The sequence below is a fragment of the Oncorhynchus mykiss genome, chromosome 9 (genome assembly GCF_057628025.1).
Source record: "Oncorhynchus mykiss isolate SJ-2025 chromosome 9, ASM5762802v1, whole genome shotgun sequence".
Classification (NCBI taxonomy): domain Eukaryota; kingdom Metazoa; phylum Chordata; class Actinopteri; order Salmoniformes; family Salmonidae; genus Oncorhynchus; species Oncorhynchus mykiss.
The window spans coordinates 28,040,521-28,056,746 of NC_143030.1; the positions used below are offsets into that span (position 1 = coordinate 28,040,521).

General features: G+C 42.7%; 1 protein-coding gene across 7 annotated transcripts in view; it reads left to right on the plus strand.

Annotated features, from left to right (window-relative positions):
• Positions 1 to 16,226, plus strand: part of LOC110531788 (regulator of G protein signaling 12) — a 78,360-nt gene that overhangs the window by 9,268 nt on the left and 52,866 nt on the right. For 2 of the 7 annotated variants that reach the window (XM_090183909.1, XM_090183910.1), the window contains exon 1: positions 5,346 to 6,016. The exons of the other annotated variants lie outside the window; for them this stretch is intronic. In XM_090183909.1, the coding sequence (XP_090040035.1) occupies positions 5,990 to 6,016 (27 nt within the window). In that variant the 5' untranslated portion in view covers positions 5,346 to 5,989. Of the gene's footprint in view, positions 1 to 5,345; positions 6,017 to 16,226 lie in introns of those variants that run through there. 7 annotated transcript variants of the gene reach the window in all.

Sequence of the window (16,226 nt, forward strand, 5' to 3'; positions counted from 1 at the left end):
AACTATGCTGAGATAATAGGTAATCTATTTGCAGAGGTTAGGCAGTTATTTTTCTCTGTATTTACACTGTGTTGGATTCCGTGAACCATTGATTCAGTGTCATAAGCCCCCTAATACCACACCCTGTAATGGAACCTCCATGTCTATTATCCTGCCTGGTAACATGATCAGCTACTGTATTCAATGCTAGAGAAGATGACAGCAATAGATAAGTAATCTGCTCTTTTATGATAAGGAAAGGCATTCCGTAAAGAAAAATATGGAATGACAAACTGGGGCATGAAGTACAAGCTACATCAAAGCACCCAAACTGTAAGATTTCTTATATTGTTAGTTGTTCCTCACCGTATAAATTGCAAGTGTCATCGTATCTAAGCCTCTCCAGAAGCAAAGGTGAACACACATGTTTGTTAATATGTTTGCATCATATTGGAATATCCCATTACACAGGGATTGGAAGGTGTTTTTTGAGGGGAGCTTTTCCTACGACTACCCTCCTGACTCCTAAAGTTCCTTCCTCAGTTCCTTAGGATGTTGTTGAGCCCTTTTCTCACGCTGTGCGAATCCAAAATGTGATAAGACGCCATTGGTCACTGCACACATCTGGACATGAGCGGACACCATGGGACCCTGGTAGACCTTTCCAGCGGCGTTGTGGCGAGACCCCTGCCTGTGGATAACCTCTCTCCGTTTGATGCTCAGGAAGCCGGGGCCGTGTTTCTTTTTCCGTGGTCAGTAGTGTGCGTCAGAGCAGTGGCAATAGGAGTCAGGAATCGGTAAACGCTGTTATATTTTCTGCACATCATAGAGCCTCTGACACGTAGCTGCCCCAGATTGTCCTGTCGGCTGGCCTAATCTGGTGTTTTTCCTGGTTGCCGTTTGGTCTCAGCAGAGGACTGTGATGATCAGTGGTTGATGTACAGAGCCTTTCTGAAGTATTCATAACCCTTGATGTATTCCATATTTTGTTGTGTTACAGCCTGAATTCAAAATGACAGAAATCCAGAAATATCTTATTTACATACAGTGGGGCGAAAAAGTATTTAGTCTGCCACCAATTGTGCATGTTCTCCCACTTAAAAAGATGAGGCCTGTAATTTTCATCATAGGTACACTTCAACTATGACAGACAAGATGAGAAAAAAAATCCAGAAAATCACATTGTAGGATTTTTAATGAATTTATTTGCAAATTATGGTGGAAAATAAGTATTTGGCAATGACAGAGGTCAAACGTTTTCTGTAAGTCTTTACAAGGTTTTCACACACTGTTGCTGGTATTTTGGCCCATTCCTCCATGCAGATCTCCTCTAGAGCAGTGATGTTTTGGGATTGTTGCTGGGCAACACGGGCTTTCAACTCCCTCCAAAGATTTTCTATGGGGTTGAGATCTGGAGACTGGCTAGGCCACTCCAGGACCTTGAAATGCTTCTTACAAAGCCACTCCTTCGTTGCCCGGGCGGTGTGTTTGGGATCATTGTCATGCTGAAAGACCCAGCCACGTTTCATCTTCAATGCCCTTGCTGATGGAAGGAGGTTTTCACTCAAAATCTCACGATACATGGCCCCATTCATTCTTTCCTTTACACGGATCAGTCGTCCTGGTCCCTTTGCAAAAAAACAGCCCCAAAGCATGATGTTTCCACCCCCATGCTTCACAGTAGGTATGGTGTTCTTTGGATACAACTCAGCATTTTTTGTCCTCCAAACATGACAGGTTGAGTTTTTACCAAAAAGTTATATTTTGGTTTCATCTGACCATATGACATTCTCCCAGTCTTCTTCTGGATCATCCAAATGCTCTCTAGCCAACTTCATACGGGCCTGGACATGTACTGGCTTAAGCAGGGGGACACGTCTGGCATTGCAGGATTTGAGTCCTTGGTGGTGTAGTGTGTTACTGATGGTAGGCTTTGTTACTTTGGTCCCAGCTCTCTGCAGGTCATTCACTAGGTCCTCCCGTGTGGTTCTGGGATTTTTGCTCACCGTTCTTGTGATCATTTTGACCCCACGGGGTGAGATCTTGCGTGGAGCCCCAGATCGAGGGAGATTATCAGTGGTCTTGTATGTCTTCCATTTCCTAATAATTGCTCTCACAGTTGATTTCTTCAAACCAAGCTGCTTTCCTATTGCAGATTCAGTCTTCCCAGCCTGGTGCAGGTCTACAATTTTGTTTCTGGTGTCCTTGACAGCTCTTTGGTCTTGGCCATAGTGGAGTTTGGAGTGTGACTGTTTGAGGTTGTGGACAGGTGTATTTTATACTGATAACAAGTTCAAACAGGTGCCATTAATACAGGTAATGAGTGGAGGACAGAGGAGCCTCTTAAAGAAGAAGTTACAGGTCTGTGAGACCCAGAAATCTTGCTTGTTTGTAGGTGACCAAATACTTATTTTCCACCATAATTTGCAAATAAATTCATGATTTTTTTTTTTCTCATTTTGTCTGTCATAGTTGAAGTGTACCTATGATGAAAATTACAGGCCTCTCTCATCTTTTTAAGTGGGAGAACTTGCACAATTGGTGGCTGACTAAATACTTTTTTGCCCCACTGTAGGTATTCACATCCCTGAGTCAATACATGTTAGAATCACCTTAGGCAGTGATAACAGCTGTGAGTCTTTCTGGGTAAGTCTCTAAGGCCTTGTTCACGCTGCAAGCCTTAATGCTCAATTTAGTTTAGTTGTTGAAATACATTTTGGACTACTGACTGTCCAAGCAGCAAGTTACAAGTGACCAAATCGGATTTGTGCGTGTTCAGACAGCAGTCATTTGCTGACATGGCTACACTAGTTGTCAAAGTAATGACGGGTGTGTGGGCAGTGGTGTAGGCTGATGTATTATTTTATTTGACCTTTATTTAACCAGGTAGACCAGTTGAAAACAAGTTCTCATTTACAACTGCAACCTGGCCAAGATAAAGCAAAGCAGTGCGACAAAAACAACGACACAGAGTTACACGTGGGATAAACAAAAGTACAGTCAATAACACAATCGAAAAATCTATATACAGTGTGTGCAAATGGAGTAAAGAGGTAAGGCAATAAATAGGCCATAGTGGTGAAGTAATTACAATTTAGCAATTTACATTGGAGTGATATATGTGCAGATGAGGATGTGCAAGTAGAAATACTGGTGTGCAAAAGAGCAGAAAAACAAAAACAAATATGGGGATGAGGTAGGTAGTTGGTTGGATGAGCTATTTACAGATGGGCTGTGTACAGCTGCAACGATCGGTGAGCTGTCTGGCAGCTGACGCTTAAAGTTAGTCAGGGAAATTTAAGTCTCCAACTTCCGTGATTTTTGCAATTCGTTCCAGTCATTGGCAGCAGAGAACTGTAAGGAAAGGCGGCGAAAGGAAGTGTTGGCTTTGGGGATGACCAGTGAAATATATCTGCTGGAGCGCGTGCTACGGCTGGGTATTGCTATGGTGACCAGTGAGCTGAGATAAGGCGGAGCTATACCTAGCAAAGTTTGGTGGTGATGCTTGTGCTAATGTAGCGAGCTAAGGTATTAGTTATGTAGCCAGCTAAGGTGACAACAATGCCTGCCATGGACATTTCCCAGTTGTTTTGAATGTTCAAAATCATAGAGTAAGAACCCCTTTTTAAAGCCTCAAAGGATAAGAGGACCCAGCTTTCAACGTGAGTCCTTTTTGGCTAGCCACAGCAGTCATCCAGCTAGCTAGGTAGCTGTTTAGCTTTCTAGCAAATTTACAAATTTGTTTGTAAACATTATCAAGCTAGTTAGCTACCACATGCTCTTGTCAAACTGTCAACAGAGTAGCTAGCAAGAACAAGATATGCCGAATAACGGTCTAAAAACCACTTGAGGGCAAATAAATTAGATTTGACCGTTCAGACACAGGAATCAGATTTGTATCTGACTTCAAACCACCTACAACAGTGGTTTGAAATGTGTCTTGAAATATCCGATTCCATGTGCTTTTTGGCTGTTCAGACTGCAGGAAAAATAACCGATTTTTCAATCGGATATGCAAATAAATAGGATTTGAGTCACTTCAAACTGCCAATGTGAACATGGTTTAAGAGCTTTGCACACCTGAATTGTACAATATTCTTCAAGCTCTCTTAGTGGCAATATGGAACTTTTTGTGCGACCCGACCAGAATCACATAGAAATGTGAGTTATAGATCTATCATTCTACTTGAAAGCAAGTCTAAGAAACTAAGAAGTTTATTTTCGGTTTTGTAAACCAGCAGAAACAGCAATAGTTTTGGTTGTGGAAAATATATTTCACAGCGGTTTAGATGGTACAATGATTTTCAAGACGATTTATTTAATTTAATTTTAAATGTTTATTTATTTTAATATTTATGTTTATTTTATTTCCCCCCCCCCCCCCCCTTTTCTCCCCAAATTCGTGATATCCAATTACGATCTTGTCTCATCGCTTCAACTCCCTAACGGGCTCGGGAGAAGCGAAGGTCGTGTCATGCGTCCTCTGAACATGACCCACCAAACTGCACTTCTTAACACCCGCCTGCTTAACCGAGAAGCGAGCCGCACAAATGTGTCAGAGGAAACACCGTTCAACTGACGACCAGAGTCAATGTGCATACAGCTGGCCCGCCACAAGGGGTTGCTAGAAAGCGATGAGCCAAGTAAAAAGTGTCATGAATAACTTCACCATGCTCAAAGGGATATTCAATGTCTGCTTTTTATTTTATTTTTACCCATCTACCAGTAGGTGCTCTTCTTTGTGAGGCACTGGAAAACCTCTGGTCTTTGTGGTTGAATCTGTGTTTTAAATTCATGACTGAGGGACCTTACACATAATTGTATGTATGGGGTACAGAGATGAGGTAGTGATTCAAAAATCATGTTAAACACCATTATTCCACAAAGAGTGAGTCCATGCAACGTTTTATGTTACTTGTTAATCAAATTACTCCTGAATGTATTTACACTTGCCACAACAAACGAGTTGAATACTTATTGACTCAAGACATTTCAGCTTTTCATTTTAAATTAATTTGTAAACATTTCTACAAACATAATTCCACTTTGACAATTTGGGCTGTATTGTGTGTAGGCCAGTGACACAAACATCTACATTTAATCTATTTTAAATTAAGGCTGTAACACAACAAAATGTGGAAAAAAGTCTAGGGTTGTGAATACTTTCTGAAGGCACTGTATTTTGTGTGTGTGGGGTTAGAGCGATAGGAGCGGCTCGCTGCACACTGGAGCTTTGCCAACCCCCTTTTTGTTTGGGCATGTTAAAGAATGTGGCGCTTTGTATCTCTTCTATTTGTTTTTCCGCACACTTGTCAAAGACCTGCCGGCACCCCTCCTTGCACCCGAGCCGATTCCTTCCTCATCGCAGGCTTTAATTTCTGACTCAAATCAGACACGTTGCACACTAAGTAGACGATGGAAGGCAAGCACAACACAGTTCACAAACTTCTGAGATGACATGGAGCGTTTCTGTTTGTAGTGTCTGTGCGTTTCTGTGGTCTGTGTATGAATGCATTGCAAATGGTGTGAAGGAATGCTTGTGAGTATATGCTATTTTGTGTACCGATGACATGTGTGTGCAAAGAGTTGAAGGTGCTCCCATATGTTAGTCTAAGGTTTTGTGTTTCCCCCTCATATCATAGGCTGGATAGCGTAGTTCTGACATCTACTTTGTGGGCGTAGCAGGAACGGTGAGGAGGAATGAAGACAGAGGAGGGAGAGGGAGTAACAGAGAAATAGAGAGGTAAAGGGGGGAGGGTAGAGAGAGGGAAGGAGGGAAAGAGGAAACAAGCCACAGCAGCAGCAGAGAGAGAGATTGTTTGAACTCTCAGTAGCTGTCAGGATCTTGGGCGTTCCTGCACTGCCCCTGAGTTGAGCTCTCCCTGGCTGCAAACACACACACACACCGCAGAGCGCGCCTGCGGATGGACTTGTTTACACACACCGGGCGTGTGGAGCTGCAGCAGCGCTGAAGACAAGCCAAACACACACGCTGCACACAGCCCCATACATGGAGAAAACTTTAACTCTCAACTCTGTAAGTCTTCTATCTCATTGAGCATGTGTATATATTGTTCGCTCTCTCTTCTCTATCCATCCCTCTCTCATCCTTTTGCTTTCATACAGTAGTTAATGCTTATTGAACAGGAATGCTGCCTGTGCTGTGCTGTGGTGTCTTCCAGTGTCTCCCTGACTGCTTTCATGCCTTCTTTGGGCTCTTTCTCTCATATTTGAGTGTTTAAGTGGCTCACAGTGGTTAGCTTGTGTGCTCCTTCAGAGGAATGTTTTGATCAGCTCCAGCCTCCAACGGAGCTCCCATGTGTGGCTATGTGACACACTGTGTCGTTGTATACAGAGATACTGTCCCGCTTCCTGAATCCTGGGACCGGGGACACAAACTGAATTTAAATCAGGCATCATACTAAAAGGGTTTTGTGAAGTGATGAGCGATTTTTCTCGTCGTTGATTCTCATGAAGCGTTCATTATGAACTGTTGACTGAGCGGTGCTGTGTTTGGGGTCCCTTGGCTAGTGACCCATTTCAAATGAATTAGTGTCGTTTGGAGGAGTGATGCAGAGTTTTGGTGTGGAGGAATTAGAGTTGGAGACGTTGTCAACCTGAAATCAGACCCAACCTACGTGGAGAACATTACGATTTTTAGGGTTGCCTATAGCCACTTGAGTTGAGTTTGAACTTGATGTGGTTGTATGTGGTTTTGCCCTGCCCCTCTCAGTTTCCTATAACATTTTTACTGTGATTCACCCCCTGCTCTGAGACAGTCTGTCCGTTTTGTCTTAAAGGAACCTTTGTTAACGTTACTAGTACTACTGGCAGTGGTGGCACATGTGTTTTTGGTATATATGTTCTCTTCGATCTATTTTTGTCTTAAAGCAACCTTTATGAACATGTAGGCTATGTTGTTGGGCTAGATGTTCTATTCGAATCTAAATGTATCGGATACGAGCCATATATAGAAAATGCCTAGTATGTATAGTATACAACTGGATTGGGTTTGGCATACTGAACAAAAATATAAACACAACATTTAAAGTGTTGGTTTCATGAGCTGAAATAAAAGATCCCAGAAATGTTAGCTTGTTTACATCCCTGTTGGTGAGCATTTCTCCTTTGCCAATATAATCCATCCACCTGACAGGTGTGACATATCAAGAAGCTGATTGAACAGTATGATCATTACTCAGGTGCATCTTGTGCGGGGGACAATAAAAGGCCAATAAAATGTGTAGTTTTGTTACACAACACAATGCCACAGATGTCGCAAGTTTTGAGGGAGAGTGCAACTGGCATGCTGACTGTAGGGATGTCCACCAAAGCTCTTGCCAGAGAATGAAATGTTAATTTCTCTACCATAAGCCACCTTCAACGTCATTTTAGAAAATGTGTCAGTACGTCCAACCGGCCTCACAACCGGAGACCATGTGTAACCATGCCAGCCCAGGACCTCCACATCTGACTTCTTCATCTGCGGGATAGTCGGAGACCAGCCACATGGACAGCTGATGAAACAGTTAGCACAACCCAATAATTTCTACACCAACTGTCAAAAACCATCTCAGGGAAGCTCATCTGCGTGCTCGTCGTCCTCATCAGGGTCTTGACCTGACTGCAGTTTGGCGTCGTAACCAACTTTTTCAGTGGGCAAATGCTCACCTTCGATGGCCGCTGGCACGCTGATTCATCTTCATGGATTAATCCCTATTTCACCTGTATTGGGCAGATGGCATTGTGTGGGCGAGCGGTTTGCTGATGTGAACAGAGTGCCCCATGGTGGTGGTAGAGTTATGGTAGGGGCAGGCATAAGCTATGGACAATGAACACCATTGCATTTTATCCATGGAAATTTGATTGCACAGAGATACTGTATTCTGTAATCCCAGTCATGTGAAATCCATAGATTATGGTCTAAAAATGTTTTTTTTCAATTGACTGATTTTCCTATATGAATTGTAGCTCAGTAAAATCTTTGAAATTGTTTCGTTCCATTTTTCTTCAGTGTATGATGCTGATGTTGAGCCTTGAAAGGCGGTGCAGAAATAGTGTGTTCTTGGGGGGATTAGCAGTCGAAGGAAGAGCACGACACGCTTTTATTTCGCTGACATCACAGGGCACCAGCGTCGGAGTGTGGGTGGAACGAAATGTGTCCTCGGGGACAGTATTATGGGATGTAAAGAGCAAGCGGCCTGACATTTTCTAAATCTCTCCACAGTGGTGTACTTTTTTTTCCTCTTGCAGAGGTTTCATTGCATTAAATATGCCGCCTCTGCCCACGGACCTGAAAAATGGCTAGCTGCCTTGGACTGTTACGTTAACATGGCCAACAACTCCGGATTAATATAGCTGCAGAACTCAGAAGATGGAAACTCAGTGACCAAACAACCAGATGTGAAAGTGGTTGCTGGCTTCGCTGTTCGACCACCTCGTGACCATAGAAGGAAAGTAACATCTGACCAACCGAGGGCAGAAATACAGTACTGTGTACTCCCACACTTACCAAGTGTTTGGGTTGTTATTATACATCCAGCTCACAGCTTAATGATGTCATCACCGTCATACCAAAACCATTATATAATTTGTCAACAACATCTAGCTAACTGCCTGGTGGGAAAGATGTATACCTATCTAGCCCTCACCACAACCAAGCCCACTACTGCTACTGCTAACACCATCAACCCCACCAGCACCGCCACTACCAGCCATCCCACGACACCAAGCCTCTCTGGCTCCCAGCTTCTTAATAACACTACTCACCTGCATGAGGACCTGCAAATTTTTTTCGGAGACGAAGAAATGGTTTAAAACTTCTTCGGGATCGGTGTCCCTTCCACAGGACGGTTGAGCTAACGTAGGCTAATGTGATTAGCATGAGGTTGTAAATAACAAGAAAACTTCCCGGGACATAGACATATCTGATATTGGCAGAAAGCTTAAATTATTGTTAATCTAACTGCACAGTCCAATTTACAGTAGCTATTACAGCAAGATAATACCATGCTATTGTTTGACGAGAGTTCAACATTTTGAACATGACAAGTTATTAACCTCTAGCGACGAGCAATCCCGTATCTGGGATCTTAAGTATAGCCTCAAGCTCATTAGCATAACTCAACGTTAACTATTCATGAAAATCGCAAATGAAATGAAATAAATATATTGGCTCTCAAGCTTAGCCTTTTGTTAACAACACTGTCATCTCAGATTTTCAAAATATGCTTTTCAACCATAGCTAAACAAGCATTTGTGTAAGAGTATTGATAGCTAGCATAGCATTAAGCCTAGCATTCAGCAGGCAACATTTTCACAAAAACAAGAAAAGCATTCAAATAAAATAATTTACCTTTGAAGAACTTCGGATGTTTTCAATGAGGAGACTCTCAGTTAGATAGCAAATGTTCCGTTTTTCCAAAAATATTATTTGTGTAGGAGAAATCGCTCCGTTTTGTTCATCACGTTTGGCTGAGAAAAACCCCCGAAAATTCAGTCATTAAAACGCAAACTTTTTTCCAAATTAACTCCATAATATCGACAGAAACATAGCAAACGTTGTTTAGAATCAATCCTCAAGGTGTTTTTCACATATCTATTCGATGATAAGTCACTCGTGGCAGTTTAGTTTCTCCTCTCTTCAAAATGGAAACATGCACGCACCTGGAGATTACGCAATAGTTTCGACGGAGGACACCTGGTAAATGTAGTCTCTTATGGTCAATTTTCCAATGATATGCCTACAAATACGTCACAATGCTGCAAACACCTTGGGGAAACGACAGAAAGTGTAGGCTCATTCCTTGCGCATTCACAGCCATATAAGGAGACATTGGAACACAGCGCCTCCAAAATCTGGGGTACTTCCTGTTTGAAATTTCATCTTGGTTTCGCCTGTAGCATCAGTTTGGAAACGTCAGTGTTTTCTTTCCAAAACTGTCAATTATATGCATAGTCGAGCATCTTTTCATGACAAAATATCTTGTTTAAAACGGGAACGTTTTTCATCCAAAAATGAAATACTGCCCCTAGAGTTTCAAGAGGTTAATAAACAAATTAGGCACATTTGGGCAGTCTTGATACAACATTTTGAACAGAAATGCAATTGGATCAGTCTAAAACTTTGCACATACACTGATGCCATCTAGTGGCCAAAATCTAAATTGCACCTGGGCTGGAATAATACATTATGGCCTTTCTCTTGCATTTCAAAGATGACGGTACATTTTTTTTTTACAAAAGAACAGTTGTTTTTTTCCTTGTATAATCTTTTACCAGATTATTGTTATATTCTACTACATTCCTTTCACATTTACGTAAACTTCAAAGTGTTTCCTTTCAAATGGTACCAATAATATGCATATACTTGCTTCGGGGCCTGAGCTACATGCAGTTAGATTTGGGTATGTCATTTTAGGCGAAAATTGAAAAAAAGGAGGTAATCCTTAAGAGCAGTGCCACACCCCCTCTGCATCCCTCTGGTTGATCCTTTATTAAAATGTTAAAGCCAAGAATGAGGAATCTTGTATTAGTACTTCAAACCGTTTTGTTGATGAGGCGATGCCTCATTGTTGAGTACTCTGAAGCTGTTTTTAACCTCACAAAAGAGGAACTTAACAACAATGTGTACACTGCAGCAAAAATATTTTTAAATGCACACACAGCTCCCCTGATAGCCACTATATACTGTCCAACCTCAATAACTGTAACACAATAAACCACTCGGAAGAGTACTAAGGGACATCCTCAACAACACAAACCTGAGCATGCTCAACATTGATGAGCCCGCACACATCCACTCCTCTTCCACCTCCACTGCAGACATCCTTGACCTTGTCCTCTGCTCCCCTGACCTGGTTGCTAAACTCCTCAGCTTCTCCGTCAGTCATGACGTGGGAAGTGACCCCCTTTCTGTCCTTGCCTCCTTTTCCCTCCAACTTCAACAAGCACCTGCAAAACAAAGATACAACTACAAGAATGCAAACTGGGAAAAATACAGAAAATGCATAACAAACATTGCAGCAGCAACACAGAACACCAAGGAGCTGGACCAGCTGGCTGAGAGGCTCGGGAGTGTCCTCCTCATCCAGGACGAAAGAGACTATTTCTCTTACCACCAAGTCAACAACTCCCACCACACATCCTCAGCCTTATCAAGCAGAAGAGAAAGGTCTGGAGTGATTTTATCAGAACAAGAGCACCAAACTTGAAAACAGAAGTTAACTGGCTACAGAATCATATTGTACATCAAGTCACCCTTCATAAACAGAAACAGTGGACTGTCTTTTACCACCAGCTAGATTCAGACACCAAACCCCAGACCTTCTGGTAAAACATCTAAGGCATTAACGGAAACAAAACCAACGATATCATTCCTGTGTTGAAGTCCCAAGACCAACTCATAGAAGTTAACAAAGAAATACTATTCAGAAACCACCTACAAAATGTCCACTCTTACGCCAATGACCCTCTCTTTGACCAAGAATGGAAAAGCAAACCTCTCTCCCGACACCAGTAGACCCTCCTCTCACCCGGTTCCTCCCTATTTTTATTTTAAAATTTTACCCCCTTTTTCTCCCCAATTTCGTGGTATCCAATTGTTAGTAACTACTATCTTGTCTCATCGCTACAGCTCCCGTACAGGCTCGGGAGAGACGAAGGTCGAAAGCCATGCGTCCTCCGAAACACAACCCAACCAAGCCACACTGCTTCTTAACACAGCGCGCATCCAACCCGGAAGCCAGCCGCACTAATGTGTCGGAGGAAACACCGTGAACCTGGCGACCTGGTCAGCGTGCACTGCGCCCGGCCCGCCACAGGAGTCGCTAGTGCACGATGAGACAAGGATATCCCTACCTGCCAAACCCTCCCTAACCCGGACAACGCTAGGCCAATTGTGCGTCGCCCCATGGACTTCCCGGTCGCGGCCGGCTGCAACAGAACCTGGGCTCGAACCCAGAGTCTCTAGTAGCACAGCTAGCAGTGCGATGCAGTGCCTTAGACCACTGCGTCACCCGGGAGGCTCGATCCCTCACTATTGAAGAAACTAAAATCCATCTGAAGAAAATGAAAAACAAAGCATCTGGGGAAGACAACGTTGACAGCACACTCATCAAACAAGCACCCGATGAATACCTGCACCTCCTTTCCAACCTCTTCCCCTCATGTCTCACCCACGGCCATTTCCCCCTTCCTTGGAAATCTGCAGTTGTTATAATGATTCGTAAACCTGGTAAAGACCCATACAACGTCACAAGCTACAGACAAATCAGCCCCGCAGCCATGTTGGAAAGCTGTTTGAGAGATTACTCACCCAAAGACTGAGCAGCCACACTGAGGAAATGGGCCTTCATGGATTCCATCAGGCTGGCTTCAGAAAAACAAGATCAACCACGGATAACATTCTAAGACTTTCATAAGACATGTGGCATAATGGGCTGTGATATGAACTTGCAGACTCCAGTCTTAAACTATGACCCTCCATCAGAAACATAATCACCAGCTTCCTCCACAACCACACAATTAAAGGTCTCCACAGCAATAACCCACCATTTACCCATGAAGCAATTGGCCCCACAGGGGGCAGTCTTAAGCCCACTACTCTTCCTCTTATACATGTCAGACATCTATTAACCCCCCACCCACCATAGGTCAAGTCTCACAGTTTGCTGACGACCTCTGCTACTGGTCCAGCTCCAGCAGTCTATTCAAGAGATCGAGACATGGTTTAACATGTGACGCGTAAAGTTGAACCCACAAAAGACCCAATGTGTCCTCTTAGACCTCAAGCTCTATGGCGAAATAAGTTGAAAAAGAGGCTGAATTCCATGGCATCACTTTTCAGAAGAACATGCACTGGACAACACATAGCGAACATAGAGAGAGAGGGATGAAAAAGACTCAACCACTTAAAAACCCTGTGCAGAAGAAAATATGGAGACCCATCGCAGACAATGTTGAAAGTTTATATCAGCAATATACGATCTCTCTTTGTACAGTGCCTTGCGAAAGTATTCGGCCCCCTTGAACTTTGCGACCTTTTGCCACATTTCAGGCTTCAAACATAAATATATAAAACTGTATTTTTTTGTGAAGAATCAACAACAAGTGGGACACAATCATGAAGTGGAACGACATTTATTGGATATTTCAAACTTTTTTAACAAATCAAAAACTGAAAAATTGGGGGTGCAAAATTATTCAGCCCCCTTAAGTTAATACTTTGTAGCGCCACCTTTTGCTGCGATTACAGCTGTAAGTCGCTTGGGGTATGTCTCTATCAGTTTTGCACATCGAGAGACTGACATTTTTTCCCATTCCTCCTTGCAAAACAGCTCAAGCTCAGTGAGGTTGGATGGAGAGCATTTGTGAACAGCAGTTTTCAGTTCTTTCCACAGATTCTCAATTGGATTCAGGTCTGGACTTTGACTTGGCCATTCTAACACCTGGATATGTTTATTTTTGAACCATTCCATTGTAGATTTTGCTTTATGTTTTGGATCATTGTCTTGTTGGAAGACAAATCTCCGTCCCAGTCTCAGGTCTTTTGCAGACTCCATCAGGTTTTCTTCCAGAATGGTCCTGTATTTGGCTCCATCCATCTTCCCATCAATTTTAACCATCTTCCCTGTCCCTGCTGAAGAAAAGCAGGCCCAAACCATGATGCTGCCACCACCATGTTTGACAGTGGGGATGGTGTGTTCAGCTGTGTTGCTTTTACGCCAAACATAACGTTTTGCATTGTTGCCAAAAAGTTCAATTTTGGTTTCATCTGACCAGAGCACCTTCTTCCACATGTTTGGTGTGTCTCCCAGGTGGCTTGTGGCAAACTTTAAACAACACTTTTTATGGATATCTTTAAGAAATGGCTTTCTTCTTGCCACTCTTCCATAAAGGCCAGATTTGTGCAATATACGACTGATTGTTGTCCTATGGACAGAGTCTCCCACCTCAGCTGTAGATCTCTGCAGTTCATCCAGAGTGATAATGGGCCTCTTGGCTGCATCTCTGATCAGTCTTCTCCTTGTATGAGCTGAAAGTTTAGAGGGACGGCCAGGTCTTGGTAGATTTGCAGTGGTCTGATACTCCTTCCATTTCAATATTATCGCTTGCACAGTGCTCCTTGGGATGTTTAAAGCTTGGGAAATCTTTTTGTATCCAAATCCGGCTTTAAACTTCTTTACAACAGTATCTCGGACCTGCCTGGTGTGTTTTGCACGCCCAATTTTTCAGTTTTTGATTTGTTAAAAAAGTTTGAAATATCCAATAAATGTCGTTCCACTTCATGATTGTGTCCCACTTGCTGTTGATTCTTCACAAAAAAATACAGTTTTATATCTTTATGTTTGAAGCCTGAAATGTGGCAAAAGGTCGCAAAGTTCAAGGGGGCCGAATACTTTCGCAAGGCACTGTATATGCCCTACCAGCCTGGATAACAGCCTCACCACAGCAGATTAATTGGCTACAGACAATCCAAAAAAATAGCTATAAAAATGGCCTACAGACTACCAACCAGTAATAATTTCACCCACAGCATATCTGGACACACAATCAAAGACAGACATTCGGTCATTGGTCAGAAGCTAATTAACAAAGCCATCAATAACCCATCATTGAAGGAAGCTGTGGAAGAGGCCGACTTGACCACAGACACACCCATGTCCAACATGCTGCCTGGCTGAAAACTGACCCAACATATCCCTCTATCTCTGACATAGCCATGCACAACTGACTTTATTTATACGTTGCCATATTTTATTTTATAAAAAATAAAAACAATATGAATAATATTTATTACCTTTTTTATTTTATTTTATCTTTCCAATTTATTGATATCTAACCCTTCCCCCTTCCATCTACCCTTATCCTTATCCGGGTTCATATCTTCTACCACCCCCCCACCCAAACCCCATCCCTTACCCTAACAAGGGTTCGTATCCTACACCCCCCCCCCTCCTCGTAGTTACGTTCTTTTATCCTAATATAGTTTGTTTTAAATAAAATGATGTTGGGAAAGAACAATAGTTGAACATATAGTCAATTGTTTTCTCAAAAGCACCTTTAAATCCATTTAGGCTGGGTGGATGCCTTGCTTTGACCACACCCTCCTTCCTTGCTCCTGGTCTGCCTTGCTTCTCCCACCCATCCATATGTTTAAATGGACAAAAAAAAGCAGATACTCTGTCCAATCAGGCCCAGTGTCTAGTGTCTCAGTATGTATTGAAGCAATCCCTCCCTCGGCATCTGGAAGAGCAGATCCATACCTTTTCTTTCTATTTTAATAAAGTTGTTTATCCCCTCCCCCAACCCAAAAGCCTTCCCCTAAACCGGGTCTGTATCCCATCCTCATCCCCAACCCTTCCCTTAAACATTTCCTCCAAATTCAGTTTGTTTCCTATCCAATATATCTTTATTTCTGTGAACTACAATGCACCCCACCCTTGTCCCTTGTTGCCCAACCCAAAACCTCACCCGGAAACCGAGAAGAGTGATAGAAGAGGGGATGAAACCCTTAGCTGTCAAGTACCAAGGTTTGTTGTTGAGATTTATTGAATTACTTTGCGACAGTCAGCTCACTGTTGTCCCATCTATCTGTCTGTGTTGGACAACCTCCTATCAGGGATTCAGGAAGGCTCTGGGAGTGAAGCAGTGTGATTCAGCTCTAAGGCCATCTACGCTATTTACCTTCCTTGCTTCCTTTTACTATTAACACTTTCCTAAAAACTGATTTGTTTGCAGTACATCCCTTGCCAAGCATATGGAAGTTACTTAATGAAGGGAAACCATGGAACTAGAACTCTGTTTATCATCAAAGGAAACAGTTTAGACATGTCAGAGAGAAAAACTGGTACACTTTTATTCTTATAAAATACAAAATTAACCTCACACCTGTGTCTGTATTGCACGGGCATGTTTCCGCACATCCCTGACATTGGGTAAGAGGTGGTGTCATGTTTCAAGTAGTGTGGGAAAAGAGAATGTGGTTGTTCAACGATGCAGGGAATTACTGCGTTTGTTGGTATCTTTGGCCTTGTGTTGGCAGAGAACGTTGAGAAACGGTGCCAAGGTCCTGTCTCCTTAACACCATGGATGTAATTAACACAGATTGTTGTTAGACCAGTTTCTCTCCGATGCTATTGTGAGAGCTTTGCTATGGATTTGCTTTGGCAAACTGAACACTAACATTCCTTCTCGGGAGATATTTCAAAAACTTTTCAACCCACATCAATGGACTGAAATCTAGT